Here is a 17,478-nt window from a genome sequence, read left to right on the forward strand (position 1 = left end):
TTACTAATAAAATCATATTTTAAGAGAAAAGCTATGTATATCTACAAATGCATATTGAATTTATAAAAGTGTTGCGTAGAATCAATATGAAGTGTTCAAAAACTAAGTTTTAAGTAAACTGATCTAGTAAATTGGATATGTAAAAATGTTTGATAGCATTTCATATATGGTAAATTAAGTGCATAGATGTAGTGATGTATTAATTTTTAGTTCTTATATTATGAAATGTTAATATTTAAAATATTTATTAATAAAAGACATTGTCTTGCTGAGTCTTGTTATTGCCATTATTATATTAAACATTAACTAAAATTAATAGTTGAAAGTTAACATATTTTTACCTTTTTCACAATGCCAGTAATTACATGTATCTATTATGAAGTTCTAACACATCATGGATAGCATTTATGTACTTCACGAAAAAATCCAATGCACATAGCTCAACAAATATTCGTCTTTCTATTTATTTTAATATATTTTATTGAAGCCCTTCATTAATCTTTGAACTAACATAAATAAAATAATTTACGATACAATCATTCCTTTTAATAAGTATAATTAATGCCACCTTATAAATTTTTTGAAATGTTTTTATTTTCACAGAAATTGATTTCTTTAAAGCGCAGTCGCGTAATAGGGATAATACATTATTAGTATACTTCATATATGTATGTACATACATATAAATGCATACTACCCTTAGAGCATGCTCAGTACCATGTCATATTTATGGTCTTACAAAGTTGCAATTTTTAAATTTACCATCTAAAGGTAAACTTATGAAACAGATAATGAGAGTTTCGTTATTTCTAAGATAAACAAGAAGAAATGTCTTTGAAAACCTTATGAGCACTGATGCTCTACGAACATTACAAATTCTTAAAAAAAAATTCTGGTAGTAATAACTATTTTTTTATTTTAAACTTCCTTTTGTTTTTTTAAATAATATAATTATATTATTGCACACAAAAAAAACTTATGATATAGGCATAATCCACTCAATTGAGATACATATTATATGTGACATAAATTAATAAAATTCAAAAGTTACTATATTGGGTATAGAAGGGAAAAGTCAAACCGAGAATCGGAAATCATTATATTTAGAGTATTGGAGCTTAGATCACAGTCTAAATCAATTAAATTCATATTTTGCGTTAAATAATAATGGTTGTTTCAATATATTTATTTCAATGGACCTCAATAAGGCAACGGTACACGTTTGACAATCAAAACGATTATGCTGAAAAATAATGGGTGAACTAATTTCCAACCGCAGATTATGTGTGTGTATCTAGATAATTTACAAATAAAATTTGAAAACTTATATATTAATTTTCATCAACAATAATAAGTGTTTTAAAATACTTCTCATCGCCAGTCAAGAACTGTTGCATCTGGAAATTAATTTCGTTAACATCTACATTTTTAACGCTAATGTAATCCGATTATTTAGTGTACTTGTAATTAATTTTAATTTCCTGAAGAATACTGTCAATTAATCACTTTTTTTTCGTGAACCGCTGTGCAGAAATTGTCTGACTATTTAATGTAATGCGTATGTGGCTGCAGTTCTATAAACATCCTTACGGCATTACTTCTTTTAACCCTCATCGAGACCCTCGGGTCTGGCCAGGCATATTTTGTTTTTAAATGTTATTTAAATATATTTAGAGTGTAGCAAACGACTTGCGCTTCCAGGAAGCTTCCTAGAATTTTATTGTCTATAGAATTCAGAAAAAAAATTCAAGGATATCGTATCGAAAAGGACGAAAAAAGGATATTCTAATATTACACCTTAGTGCACCAATGGTGCTTGGCTAGACCCCATATATTTTGTATGATGTATGAAAATATATGAACTTTGGTATGTTTCTATCACTTCGCAAGGTTGATTTATCTGTTTTCATGTTCGTTACATGTCCAAATTGGTTTGTATCTTTATCTAGGTCAAATACTTTAGACGCTAGAGCGTTTTAAAGGTTAAGAAAAATGCAATTTTTCTCAAAATGTTACATTTTTTGTGAACGCTATTGCCACGCCCCTGATAGGGATAGAGGGGAGGTTGAGGGCTTTCCTGAAAGCCCCAGGGGTGAAGTAACTCGTTAAATAGGTTTGATCACCCCGGCCCCATACCCCCCCAACTGTAGGGAAACAAAAAGGGGGACATGGTGAAAACCCATTTTCGCCTATTGCCACGCCTCCGGTGGGGCCTTGGGGGCGAATTATACATTTCCTGAAAGCCTATTACCTATTTATGGTGCAATTTATTTGACCCACCTAGGTCAAATACTTAGCCGCTAGAGCGATTTAAAAGGTTAAAAAAAAATGTAATTTTTCTCAAAATGTTACATTTTTTGTGAACGCTATTGCCACGCCAAGCGTGAACAAGGCAGTCAATTTGATTTCAACCAAATCGAGAGGTAAGAAATTTCAAAAATGTATCTATATTGTACATATATAAGCGTAAATACAACACGTATTTCCATACAAATGTGTGTAAACATCACTTGGCCTATCCAAGCACCATTGGTCTCGACTAAGTGTATCAGACCGTTGGTCTCGACCAGGGTTAAATGGTCTAAATACTCAAAATTCAAAAGGAACAATGATAATACATCAACCGCTTGCTTTTTGAAACTGAGTATAACCAGATATGTAGCGATAGCCGAACTAAGCTGTAAATAATAAAAAGACAAATAATAATGTTTATATTGATTTAAGTCTATTCAATATTTATTAACAACTAGCTGACCCGGCGAATTTCGCACCGCCTAATTATTGGAGGCATATTTAGTAAGTCACAAGCACACGACACAATACTTGTTTAATTTTATTGAAATTTGCTGCTTTTAGATTTTTAGGAATATTAAAGAAATATAGTATTGATGCACAGCAAAGAGACGTTAACATTTCAAGTGACATTTTACCATAGACAATTTTTTTTGAGTGAATACTGACAAATATTTACACTATAACTATCAAACTACATCTGTCGTTTTTTTTTTTGTTTGACGATGGCCATGGTTAGGAAAAGAAGAAGAACTACATCTGTCATCGAGAAAATAAAGAGTTCAAACAACTATAATATAGTTATAGTGAAGCAATATATCCCTCAACTCCTTAAAATGCATTGTCCGTTTTGTAAAAAGTGGATGGAACGGCAGAAAAAAAATAATAACTGTCCAGATTGTATTAAATTATTATTAAGATGCGACGAATACAACAACATAATCGCTGTTACCTTCAGATTTTGTACCAAGTGTGGTAAGAATGTAGAACGAATAATACGCGTGAACAGGGCAAAAGTACAGTAGTAAAAATATATTAAAGCAAAAGCTGCTATCTAAACCAAAACACGTTTCTACAATACCATCTTCATCATCTGAGGAGACATTCTGTGAATTAAATTTATCGGCCGAAGACATACAGGACATTGAAGTTATTGAAGACAGCCAAAAGCCCAACATCAAGAATGTTCTGGTAGATATTGATGTAATTGAAGACAGACAGCAGCTCAACATTGATAATGTTCTGATCGAATCAAATTTGTCCGAGTCGCCTAGTACTTCCACCATATTATCATGTCCTGGCGAGCCAAGTGGTTCCCAAGTAGATGAAGCCAAGTTGATGGAAATAAAGAGTTACTAATACACGTTGACATTAAGGATCCAAATGCACATATTATATACATATTAAGTCATTTATTTATATTTATACACTTCATATACAAAAATTTAAATTTTTCTTGGATGTGCTCGTTTCTGGACTGTGAACATGATAAACAATTCTTTGCTTAAATTAAATACAACACAGTTATGATCATATACAGTTGATTAATATCGTCCTTTCTGGTAGACAATCAGCCCTATTCTGCATTTCGATTACGTTCCCGCTCTACTCTCCGTCTGAATCGAAAATAGGTATTCTGAGTTACGATTGGATTGAAAGAAGAAGAGGAAGAGCTGTAGCTCTTTCGAAGTCAGCTGTTTGCCTTGAAACGTGTAAAAATGAAACACAACAAAGCAAAAATACACAAATTATTGTTGGTTTATTAAAATAAAGAAATTATATCGCGTTTTTTTTTTTAAACACTAAAATGGAATCAGTAGCGGCAGCGATATTACTTGAGGAGGAGAGCAATGCATTATTCAAAATATGCCCTACATTACTCTATTAAATAAAAACAATTGCATTCATTGCATTTTACAGCTCCTATATTAAAAAAGTAAATGCTTTTATTTCATTTCACAGCTCGTTATATAAATGAATAATAGTAAAATAAATAAAAGGCTAACAATTAAAAAATGACTACTTTGAATCCGGCTTATAATTTGGACCCAATCTTAGCATTTGCATTTTTATTTCTACTTTTTCCTTCACTAGCTCTTCCTTAATTCTATTGTGTCGCTTCTGTTCTTCAGGTTGCTTCACTGCAGTCTCCGCCAAAGTTTCAAGAGAACGATTCATGTGTCGTAAATATGAAGTAACTTCTTCCATTTTACCAAAGGCAGCTTCATTGAATTTTTTCGTCTCTGCATAACATTCTTTTTGATTTGTATCTGTTGCTTAAGTAATGAAGAAGTGCTCTGCTTGTCTGCTCTCGCCTCTCTATTTTGGATGCTAGCTCTACTGGTTGAAGGGATATCATCCGTTTCCAAACCCGTCAAAGCTATCACCTTTTCATCAAGTGGGCTTATGCGTTGTAAACGGCAAGGACCTCCACCGGTGCTCATCCTTTCTTTTTTGTTATGCGATAATTTTCGCTTCATGTAGCATTTCCAGTCAATCCAGACCTGCACGAAAACGCTAGATTTAACTTAATTTTTTTAAATTAATTGTAGGTAATACCTTACCTTTCTCCATGTATTGGAATTTTTTGTTGGTGGGCCAAGTGCATTTAAATTCCTTGCAACCTCCTCCCAAAACTCCTGTACTTCTTCCTTCGGTCGCTTTTGGAAACCCTGCGCAATATCTCTTTTCGTGGCCATCATATCATACAATTTTTCGTATTGCTCTGCCGTTGTTACTTTTGACCTGCAAACATATCAAAATATATCATTTAAGCACAAACAACCAAGGACACCACCATTATGTCTTTTACAACTATAATCTTAAAGTTTTACTTACATATTTGAGGAAATTATTTTATCCAAATGCACGAAAATGAATATATAACGGCTTTCCGCCAACAAAACTTCAACGTACAAAAACGTAATTACGATCGCAATGCAGAATACATAGAATTGGAATTTTCGAAATTGAATCGAAACGCAGAATACCAAAGTTGCCAATCGGAGAAAATTTCGATTCGAGTAGAAATGCAGAATAGGGCTGAATATTTTTAGTTTTTTTTTTGCGGTGCGTAAATAAATAAGGATGTTGGTTTTCCGACACGCGAACACGCAACGTATAATTGTCCATGTGCGAAACAGGGAAACTCTAAGTTTATTCCGCAAACTTGCAACGATTGGCCTTGCGATTTATTTATGGTGATCGCAAACGCCAGACGCACGGGAAATTGCAACCTCTTAAAATCAAATGGCAAATCCGTTGGAATCATAGAAATTCGTGGGATTAAGACATCCTCTCCTTTGTATTTTCCTTTGATTATTTTAGCTTCGATGATGTTATTCATAAGTTTCTTCACAACCAATCTCGTTCCATTGCAAAGTCGAGGTTGATTAATATTACGCAGCATGATGACAACTGACCCTACTTTTAATTTCAAATTATATGGTGGTAGTCCAGGCAAGTCCAATGAATTTAAAAATTCTGTAGGGTAGTTGACTACGTCATCCTGGTTTGTGGCCGTGTCAACTGATTTGTACGTAAACAACTCTCCTGGAAGGAAATTCTGAATGGTAGCATTGAGATCATCGACATCTTTGTTTTTTGCTGCCAATATTGGTCGTTCACTTAGCCAATCGTGGTTATTATATTGTTGTTTAATGTCCGGAAAAACACGCTGAATAAGCTCCATTTTCGATTCTGTGAAGTGACAGAAATCTGTGGGAAAAGTCATTAATCCGGTCGAGCTGTCAACTGCGACCTTATCATTGCCAATATCCAGCAACTGCTTCGAAAACACAGTCGCGGTTTGATCTTGTTGCAATAACAATCGCATGTTAGTAGTTAATTGTAGTGTCTTTATGTGCCGCCACAAATTTGATGAATTTAGACATGCGTTTATTTCGTCAGCAACAGTCGATCGAGGGATTACTGGAAGAGTTTGACGAAAATCACCTGACAACAGTATCATAGCTCCACCAAAAATGTTTTGGTTATCACGTAAATCTTTTAACGTCCTATCTAGTGCCTCCAGCGACCTCTTGTGGGCCATTGTGCATTCGTCCCAAATTATCAATTTGCATACTTGGAGAGTCTTCGCCATAGCGCTATTTTTGGCAATGTTGCAAACTGGCGTTTCGTTGATATGCATGTTTAATGGTAATTTTAAGGCTGAATGTGCAGTTCGTCCGCCTTCTAATAAAGTTGCTGCTATTCCAGATGAAGCCAACGCTAGGGCTACCTCATTTTGCGATCGGATCTTTTCTAATAGCAATGAAATTAGGAACGTTTTCCCAGTACCCCCAGGAGAATCAAGAAAGTAACCCCAGACCCACTGTTTACAGCTTGTGTTAAACGATCGTACGCAATCCTTTGTTCTTCGTTCAATTGCGGAACAGTTGTGCGAACTGCTTCGGTCATAGCTTGAGCATCGTACTGGAGTTCTCTTTGCAACTCATGGTTTAATGCATCTTGCATAGCACGATTGGGTGCTGTCAGGCCCAAACACGGCAATACTTTATTTGCCATCAACAAACACATATCTTCTATTATGATCAATGTGTCATTGTAAATCTCTGCCGTAATTTCCAATGTAGGATTCAAAGTTTCACAACGCACGCGATGCAACACATCCTCAGACATGTCATCCCTATATTTCATCCACAAATCATTCGGATTTGAGAGGAAACATGTCGATATTATAATCGCAAACAGTGTGCGAATTTGATGCGGCGATGAAGATATCACGGAATCCTTGAGCGTATCATCCCAATGCGAATCGTTTTCAAGCAACCGTAATAATTGACACGCCTCACGGTAAGTCGCACACAGATGTCCATCAACTGTTCGCAATTGTTGAAAAGATGTCGGACCAGGAACATTCACCAATAACAATCTAAGATAATAACATTCATCGTTAATAGGATGTACTGTATATATACGGCCTATAGCATCTGTGGCAAATACATTTTCATATCCTTCAAGTGGTGTTCCTTGTTTACGACGCTGAAAAGACTTTGATGATGCGTTCCATGTGTAGTAGCGCGGCATATCAGCATACAGCAAAGTGCGAGCGAATTGATCAGTTGCACAAATTGAGAAGAAACCTGTCAATGTGGTCACAGGTGGACGTGCCGCTCTATCCACAGCGTTTTTTGGGTTGAAATACACTCGTTGTCCATTTTCTCAATGAACTGCCAAATGCAATACAGTGGGATGTCTTTCATGAATTGCAAACGAAAAGATGCGCCAAATAGCCTCAATGCTGCTTACATAGCGACCCATCTGATAGTGAGACACTTAATCATTTGTGTTTGTTACTGCGAACATGGCCATGTCGCTACCTTTGTTAACATATTTACATATGTACTTTATGGATTTCACAGAGTTACAAAATACCACGTTGATGTGAGCTTCAAAAGTTTTGGACAATATGGGCGAGAACGGCACAATCCAAGGATTGTCTACATGAGAATCTTGACCTTTTATCTTGACATCTACAGATCGTCCACCGTTCTCAACTAATCGCCGACGATACAATGGGTAACCATCGATTCCCGAGATGGTTTCAGCAAGCAAGTTTCTCGAGTACCGTTTGGAGCAACTTGCCGTCGATCATACAGGGTGAGCTGTTGTTGAAAACTCCGCAAGGTCCATGTATCATGTGTTTAGTTACTATCGTATGCAATTTTGGGTCAACCGTTTCATCAGGAATTTCGGCTGAAATAATGGAATCAATTTCTTCTGGCCTTATTTTGTCAACCAACCAGACTAATATATGAGCATGTGGCAAACCACGCTTTGCCACTCAACAGAGTACATCCAACAACGTACTTGGCCATACACACGATGCTTTGTAATGAAATTCATTAAAGATTTTAATTTTTGCTTGTAAACTCTGGCTGTGATGTCATGCCTATCAAGTGGTGTTTGGTTGTGTAGCAGTTCTTTTTTATTTCAATCCATTGTGGGTTACAGGTGAATGTAATAAATAGGTCTGGACGGCCATACTTTCGAACATAAGACATCGCATCTTGAGCGTACTCGTGCATGTGGCGCGGGCTTCCGATGTAAGTGGCCGGTAAAATTGTCATTCTTCCTACATTATTTACATTGCCGTCAGCATTGATTGCATCGCGAAGATGAATGTACTCTTCAGATCGAAGCTGCTGTTGGTTAAGACGGATGTATGTCAATCTTTCAGTCTCAATTTTGACGTACATGTCCACTGCATACTGATGAAAGAGCCGTTGACACATCAAAATGTGATTTACTTCACCTTCACGGATCATGAGTCTGTATGCATAATAATTCATGGCACTGACTTTTTTGTGTGTATCAGCACCTGGAAGTACATATGATAAAAAAATACATTTATATATTGAACATATAAAATATTTTATTTTGTATAATCTAATTACCTGTTGTTGGATTAACCATTTTGATATTAAAATGGTACCCATCTTCTCCCTGCCAGAAAATTAATGGGTATTGTAAAGCATCATAAGCTCTATGCGTTTCATATACACGTTTCAATTCATTGTTCCGGCGATGAAGTACAATATCTCTTGATTGCAAATTTCTCCAACAACGACAATAGCCACTTCATCTATTGTCGGTGAATTAAACCTCCTTGCATGCTCTCCAGCAGGTGTTTTGTCGGCTCTTATTACAATATTATGGCTGTCTGATGGCATCCGATCCAGTGCCATTTTGAACATCTTCACTAATTCATTATTCTCGTGAAGAAATGTTTGCAGTTGTTGGACAATGATTCGCTTGACGGTTGGATTATGACCACAACGTGTATCAACTTCCACATCTTGATTGCCCATAAAATAAATTTGCAAAAATTTATGATCTGCATCTGGCACTGGCAGCATTGCCCCCAGTAGGTGATGAATTTGTCCTTGTATCTGTAATTGTTTAAGAACTGGTTAAATTAATTGTGATACAAATACAAATTAGAATTTCACTAAAACAATTATGGTATACTACCTTGAAAGTAGGCATGAACCCGTCTTGTACTATATGCGTTGCACCAAACGATGTCATTTGGAAGCAATTATTATATTTTTGGATGTTAGCCAAGAAGTGTTTAGACTCACTTTCCATCCCATTAACTAATGAGTGTAACGGTTCAGGTGGTGGAACCAATTGAGGCAATTGTACATTGCCACCAGCACAACATAATCCTGCAGGTTCACTACTGTACTTTAATGCTTTACAATGTTGACAAATGATTGACATTTCTCCAATCGTCACAGATTTGTCGGCACTATAATCAAATTCCGGATCGTAGGAAAATGCTCCTCGTTCGAGGTTTACAGGAGCATTGCGTCTGCGGAATCGATTAAATTCGTTATCCCGTGCTCGCTGCTGTTGTGATCGATGTGCACGAACTCGTTCCATTCTCCCCTATCCACTTGATAGTTATTTACTCTTGAACGTAATTCTCCCATACTTGTACGACTGTTATCATTATCAGCATCTCGCTGGTCATTAGTGCGGTTGGAGCGTAAAGTAGTTCATTGGACATTTACACGACTTCGACGACCTATGTCAGGTCGTTTTCTTTTCCTCGGCATTGTAAGCAGCGAGAAGAAAATCACTTTTAGCAGTATTTCAATATTTCTCCAATTAAATGTTTCTTTTTTTAACATGAGATGACAAAACCAAGGATGTTAAAGTAGGAGCGCAGGCAAAAAGTCTCTAAATTTATGGACAAAACAATGGAACGTACGGATCCACGTGCTTTTTACATGAGGTGACAAAACAATGGAACGTTCGGATACACTTATTACTTTCTTATTTCTCCAATTAAATGTTTCTTTTTTTCACATGAGATGGCAAAACCAAGGATGTTAAAGTAGGAGCGCAGCAAAAAGTCTCTAAATTTATGGACAAAACAATGTAACGTTCGAATACACGTGGTTTTTACATGAGATGACATAACAATGGAACGTTCGGATACACTTATTACAGGGCATCTCGACAGGATAGAATTTATAGAATACTAACTGTTATTGCCATTGCCAAATCTGTATGTGGGCATTTGCTATCATGATATAATCATTTGCGCAAAAGCGTAGGGTAGGTAGGTTCGAGATGATGTAGCGTATGCTTTGAGCTCTTGAAAAATTTATTTTATCATTTGCGAAATGCCGTCGGGTAGGTAGCTGATGTAGGGCACGTTTTGAGCTCTTGAACTCCTTAAATCTTTTGTGTGGAACATAAAAAAGGATAAATATCCTTTTGTTTACAAATGTATTTTTGGAAAAAATAAGATAATAACAAAGGATAAAGATCCTTTTTTACAAATGTATTTCTGGGAAAAATAAGAATTTATATTTTTGGACTACTATATAATAATTGTGGCATAACTTTTATATACCAATTAAAATAATAAATTTAAAATGAGAAATGATATTTTGATTTATGCTTGTATAAGTTTATTAAATTTAAGACTTCCCAACCCAATTTGCATAATATTTCTATAAATTAACAATATTATACTAAATATTAAATGTTATTTTGAAACTGTACTTTATTTTTATAATATAACACAACCGTCTTAACCGCTCTTCTAATTTTCATATTACCGAAATTAAAATGCCGTCGGCATATGTGGAAATGGAATATGTTGCCTCTTCGAAATTTTCATATAAATGAAAACTGCGCTGTTAAACTGCTGAAGAGACAGCTTCTAGCTTACCATATATGACAAACTATGTAGTATTCTATATCTAGTAAGCAATGAGCAATGTGGAGTCTGCACAGGCAGAGATCCCCGTTATTATAATAAAAGTATTTTCGAGAGTTGGTAACACTGTAAGGTTGGCACCATCAAACATGTCAACACATTAATTATATTTATATTTTGAAATTAAAATAAAAAATTTAAAATGAGAAATGATATTTTGATTTATGCTTGTATAAGTTTATTAAGTTTAAGACTTCGCAACCCAATTTACATAATATTTCTATAAATTAACAATATTAAACTAAATATTAAATGTTATTTTGAAACTGTACTTTATTTTTATAATATAACACAACCGTCTTAACCGCTCTTCTAATTTTCATATTACCGAAATTAAAATGCCGTCGGCATATGTGGAAATGGAATATGTTGCCTCTTCGAAATTTTCATATAAATGAAAACTGCGCTGTTAAACTGCTGAAGAGACAGCTTCTAGCTTACCATATATGACAAACTATGTAGTATTCTATATCTAGTAAGCAATGAGCAATGTGGAGTCTGCACAGGCAGAGATGCCCCGTTATTATAATAAAAGTATTTTCGAGAGTTGGTAACACTGTAAGGTTGGCACCATCAAACATGTCAACACATTAATTATATTTATATATTTTGAAATTTGAAATTGAAATTTAAATACACGATGTTATGAGCAAAGTTGATATTATGTTGTCGATTCAAAAGTCTTGTTTTAATGCGTTCTTCAATTCGAGTGGAACTGAGAATACAAATACCGTCAAATGTTTGACAGCAAGTAAGTGGTCAACTTTTATATGGGAAAATGGAATTGTCGTTTTACTCTATCTTACTCGCAATTTTTCCTTATTTGCTCACCGTTTAGACCTACCCTGGACTACGACAAACATTTTAAAACCAAAGTCAGCTCAATCGGCCCAGCCGTTCTCGAGTTTTAATCAGACTAACGAACAACAATTCATTTTTATTTATATAGAAGATAGATAACTTAAGCTCGTAAGTCTCATGCTACATTTTTTCAAAAATGTGTAAAGTAAAGAGAAAACCTTATAAAAATGTTTATCGATGACATAAAACATCCGTTAAATAATTTTTTTTTTAATTTCATATGCAGGGTGGCGGTGGTGACATAAGAGTGTACAGCTGCTGGCGTATGCCGATGATATTGATATCATCGGTCTCAACATCTTCGCCGTTAGATCTGCTTTCTCCAGACAGGATAAGGAAGCAAAGCAAATGGGTCTGGCAGTGAACGAGGGCAAGACGAAATATCAACTATCATCAAACAAACAGTCGTTGCACTCGTGACTTGGCTCTCACGTCACTGTTGACAGTCAAATCTTTGAAGTCGTAGATAATTTCGCCTATCTTGGAAGCAGTATAAACACCACTAACATTGCCAGCCTGTTCAGAGGTCCGTATCCAGCTCTAAAGTAATTGCTGAAGAAAAAAAATACACTATTTCTTCAAATAGTTTTGCCAGCAGGTTACGCATTGTGAATGATCCACATTAGAAGAGCAACAGAGAAAAAACAAAGAAAATCAACTTTGTTTGTAATATGTATGTATGTATGAGTGTAGTAACATAATTATTTCCGTTGCGATTTAAGGAATGTTATTGATCATTGGTAAGTTTTATACCATATTTCAAAATGAACTACCAGTATCGTTTATAATAATGATTTTAACTAATTTATGATGAATTTAACGATTACTTTGAATTTCCTTCAAGAAACAATTGTTGATTATTACTAAACGAGATGTAGGAACAAACTCTTCTTTCCTTTCCTTGCTACCTTATCAAATAAGAATTTTAAATGACTTTAACTTTGGACTGAAGCAACCGATGCTATGTTTTGTTGTTAAAACACACTCTCTTAAATATTATGAACACCATATTTGTGCTCTGTGGACACAGCAAGCCACCAATAACTGAGGAGGAGCTAAACGCTTTAAAATTTTTAATTTACTCAAAAAGTATATTACTAAGAGTAATACGTTCCCCACGGTACCCTAACTTCTGCATTCTGGTTTGTTTTGTATAGTTTCGGGATTTTGCTCCACGAACTCAACGAATTTTTCACCTATCTATGGATTTGTACGTAATAACTGAATCAAATAGTTTGAAATTATAAAGGAAATAGATCTGTTTAACAACTTTCTATTAATATTTGTCCTAAATAAATTCATTAATCATAAACTATAACTGTTGCTAAAGCTTAGTATCCAGCTCTCAAGACTTCATATAAAAAAAAACGCTTAAGAAATGGTCAAGAAAATTTCCGCGGTAAATTTTCTTGCGCTAGTATGCAGCTCTAAAGAAACCTAGTACTAATTTTTAATAAATTTTTTCAATAAAATGCGAATATGGCTAACCTGGTTTCGCGAAGAAACATGGAATCAACAATTGTTTCTTTAAGGAAACTCAAAGTAATCTTTAAATTTATCCTAAATTAGTTAAAATCATTATTATGAAGTATACATATTTCATTTTGAATTGTTGTATAAAACTTACCAATCATCAACAACATTCCTTAAATCGCATTGAAAATATTTATGTTGCCAAACACATACATACATACATATTACGCACAAGGTTTATTTTCTTTGTGTATTCTCTCTTCCTCTTCTAATGTGGATCATTCACAATGCGTAACCAGCTGTCAAAATTACTTGAAGAAATAATGCATTTTTTTTCTTGAGCAATTACTTCAAAACTTAACAGTTGAACAATTTTGATACTCTAGTCAACCCCATTGACTTCAACCAAAAAATTATTTTACGGCTTGAATTGAAAACCTTAATACCGAATTTCAACCAAAATACACTTGGATTGAAACTCGTAATATAGGCCTTTCATACTACTGTGATCAAATTGAAAAGTGAATTTTGTCCATTTCATTTCCTTCAAAGTAATCCCGTCTCGTTGCAATACACTTATGGCAACGAATTTTCCAGCCATCAGAGCTTTCTTCGATTTAGCTTTTATATACATAATTGAGTCAAAACGGTGTCCTCGGAGTGGTCATTTGAATTTGATGAATAACCAGAAGTTACACGAAGGTAAATCAGTCGTCAAATAAAAAAATATCGGAAAGTTACTAGAATTTTTCGCGTTTCTTGGAATTGTGAAAATAATATTAATCGAGCGATTCTATACTGTGATAGAGTCACAAGTCTTTAAATTAGAGACAATTTTTGTGACTTGAAATGATTTTAAAATTCAGTATGTAACAGTCATAAAAATCTCTCAATTAAAAACGAACAAGTCTAATACTATGTTCGGACCGACAACGAAAACATGTTTTCGTTAGAAAAACTGGCCAAGAGAGCACCTATTGCAGAATCTAGTGATATATGACGGCACGAACAAATAAACATGGGTTTTGGTCTGACATATTTTACAGCCATTGTAAATAATTTTCTGCGTTTGTTTGTTGTTGTGCCGTTGCACCAAGAGGAAAATTCTGCAATTTCTGCACCGTGCAAGGTTTTGCAAGAGCAAGAGAATCCCCCTAATATGAGAATATCAAGTGACAGCTGTATTTGTATATGGAATGTAAACAAATTTCAAGTGACAATTTAGGGCCGGCAAAATATGTCTTCCAAAATCATCGATTAAACTAGAGCAGGCACCGATTGTAATGAGTGGAATGTAAGTTTTCAAGTAGTTTTCAGCGAAAATTGTGTTTTCGTTTGACAGATTTTACATAGACGAAAACAGAAGTTTTCATGCGAAAACCAGTTTTTTCGTTGTCATTCCGAACATAGTATAATCAGCTCTAACATTTCATTACTAAGCGATGTATTTACACTTGAATGAAAATAAATACGTCGATAACAAATATTAAATTTTCTGTAACATATTCAAAAAGCAAAATCAATAAAATAACCAATAAAAATATGTGTTGACTTTGTTTCAGAATATATACGAAATTTATGTGAACTTGATTTATTTTTAACTTTTTCGTGTTTGAATATCTTACAAAATATGAAACAACTACAATCGATTAATAACTATGATGATTTCTATTCCGTACACTGAAAATGGAAATTTTAGTTTTGTGACCTGCTAACTATCAGGTCGCAAATTTGAGACAATATTTTCTGATTTAACGCTAGACACAGTGTGGTGAATTTAACTAGGCACAAATTGAAACTTTACCTCAAAATGTCTCAAATAGTGACTAGAGACTGCTTACAGAATTGCGTTATAAAACAACGTAAATATATACCGTTGTTATGTAAAGCAGCAACAAATGCTTTTACTTATCGGTTTATGTAATTTTGATTTACTCTAAAGTTCTACCACTTTTGTGCTGGCTTAAAGACTATTAAACTTGTACTAAAATAATTATTTTATCGGATAATTGCTCACTGAAGAATTTCGATCTAACGTTGGTAAAATTTGTGTATCATTCTTCTATCAAATGACAGAGTCGTTATGCACCCGATAGACCATAATTAAATAAAACTGACAAAATTATTTCAACAACTCAGGTGCAGCTGCTACATTACATAATCAGACATATTTTCGTGGTCGATATCGTTTTAAAACGAAATAAGAACGTCTATGTGGAGCTCATGAAATTAAATTGGGATTCCCCATTATTAAAAGAGTATAGTAACGATATACAAACAGTCATTCTTTGTCGTTGTAATAATTGAGAGCGATATAGAAAGGAGCGCGATTATTTGAAGTTAATATGAAAATTTCTAACACAAAGCAGTTGGAAATTTTAGTGTCAGAATTCACTACTTCCGGTCTTAGACGATGAGAAGGCGAAACATCCCTCCTTAGGGTTGTGCACTGGGTGTGGGGAATGACACGAAAAAAACACCCCAATGAAGAGAAACAAACAGCCTCGGAAGAGAAACTTCCCTTTTTATGATGACCACAGCAAACGTAATAGGGACTATGAATTAAGGGCATGCACCTTGAATGTCCGGTCCCTTAATTGGGAAGGTGCCGCTGCCCAGCTGATTGATGTCGTCGTAAAAATAAAGGCTGACATCACCGCGGCGCAAGAAATGCAATGGACGAGACAAGGACTGAGACGAGAAGGCCCTTATGACATTTAATTCATTCGCCATATAAAATAGCGCAAATCCGGTGTGATATTCGTGGTGGGAGACCACGAATGCCATTCACCACGGTGGATGAACGTCTAACCATAATCCGCATAAAAGCGAAGTTCTTCACGGTACGATGAGGAATGCCTACCGGTCAACGTTACAATCGATCACAACACTTGTAGAATGGGATAGATACCGAGAGCTGAGGAAGCTAGACGACTAACAGATGGTTTCAAGTCCGGAACATGCTCTTTTAGAATCTCCCAGAGGTGATCTAGTGCCTGATACCCAGAGCATACTAAAATTATAAAGCCTTCTGAATGGCAGTGACAGTATAACACCAAGAGAAGGCGAACCCAACTCCCCAATCGATGACGATAAAGCAGACGTTCCTTTGCCCGACCATGAAAAAAGATCGAATAGCAATTACCCGTCTGAAGAGCAACAAAGCAGCGTGGGTCTAGAGATTGCCGGCCGAACTATTCAAATACGGCGGCGAAGAACTGATAAGGAGCATGAATCAGTCTATGTGGAATAAGGTCGGACGAAAGCATGCCCGACGAATGGAACTTAAGTGTGCTCACCAACTACCATGGGACAAACTTCCTCAACATCGCATATAAGGTTCTATCGAGCTTATTGTGTGAAAGTTTAAAGCCCACCATCAACCAATTGATCAAACCTTATCAGTGTGGCTTTAGACCTGGCAAATCAATAACTGGGAAAGACCCGTATAAACAAGATCGACACACACCACCTCTTTGTCGATTTCAAAGCTGCGTTTGACAGCAGGAAAAGGAGCTGCTGTTATGGCGCGATGAATCTAGTATCCCCGCAAAAGGAATACGGCTGTGTAAACTGACTTTGAGCAATACCAAAAGATCCGTCAGGATCGGGAAAGACCTCTCCGAACCGTTCGATACCAAACGAAGTTTCAGGCAAAGCGACTCCCTATCATGCGACTTCTTCAATCTATTGCTGAAGAAAATTATTCGAGCAGCAGAGCTTAATCGAGCAGTCACAATCCTCTGTAAGAGTGTACAGCAGCTAGCGTACTCCGATGATAATGATATCGTTGGCCTCCACAGCCGCGCCGTTTGTTCTGCTTTCTCCAGACTGGATAAGAAAGCGAAGCAAATCGGTCTGGTAGTGAACGAGAGCTAAACGAAATATCCCCTGTCATCAAACAAACAGTTGTGGCACTTGTGACTTGGCTTCCACGTCACGTACGAACACTAACAAAAATGGAAGCCTCGCAATCCAACAATTGGTACCACATTGCAAAAAGATGAAACGACTGGCGCGCTGTTGTTAACGGTGTTTACTCCAGCAAAGAGGAAGTACCTATACCTTTTTGGCAAGAAAGGAAAAACAAC

General features: G+C 35.5%; 2 protein-coding genes across 3 annotated transcripts in view; both read right to left on the reverse strand.

The window, feature by feature from the left end:
- LOC120781387 (cyclin-dependent kinase 5 activator 1) overlaps positions 1-621 on the reverse strand; it is a 316,650-nt gene extending 316,029 nt beyond the window's left edge. The window contains exon 1 of one of the 2 annotated variants that reach the window (XM_040113595.1): positions 342-616. The gene's annotated coding sequence lies outside the window, so the exon portion shown is untranslated. Of the gene's footprint in view, positions 1-341 lie in introns of both variants that reach the window. The other variant, XM_040113596.1, reaches the window with a different exon arrangement.
- A 3,621-nt stretch (positions 622-4,242) lies between these two features.
- On the reverse strand, positions 4,243-5,292 carry LOC120781660. The gene is made up of 3 exons (XM_040113881.1): positions 5,131-5,292; positions 4,857-5,037; positions 4,243-4,796 (listed from the first exon to the last, which is right to left on the reverse strand). Coding segments are annotated over exons 1-3 (513 nt in total). The 5' UTR covers positions 5,133-5,292; the 3' UTR covers positions 4,243-4,466.
- Positions 5,293-17,478: the final 12,186 nt, after the last annotated feature.

Source organism: Bactrocera tryoni, unplaced genomic scaffold (genome assembly GCF_016617805.1).
Source record: "Bactrocera tryoni isolate S06 unplaced genomic scaffold, CSIRO_BtryS06_freeze2 scaffold_7, whole genome shotgun sequence".
NCBI lineage: Eukaryota > Metazoa > Arthropoda > Insecta > Diptera > Tephritidae > Bactrocera > Bactrocera tryoni.

Excerpts from the sequence above, each read along its gene's own strand:
- LOC120781660 (XM_040113881.1), bottom strand. Across the intron at positions 4,797-4,856 it reads ATTCCAATACATGGAGAAAG|GTCTGGATTGACTGGAAATG; the intron begins GTAAGGTATTAC and ends GTTTTCGTGCAG.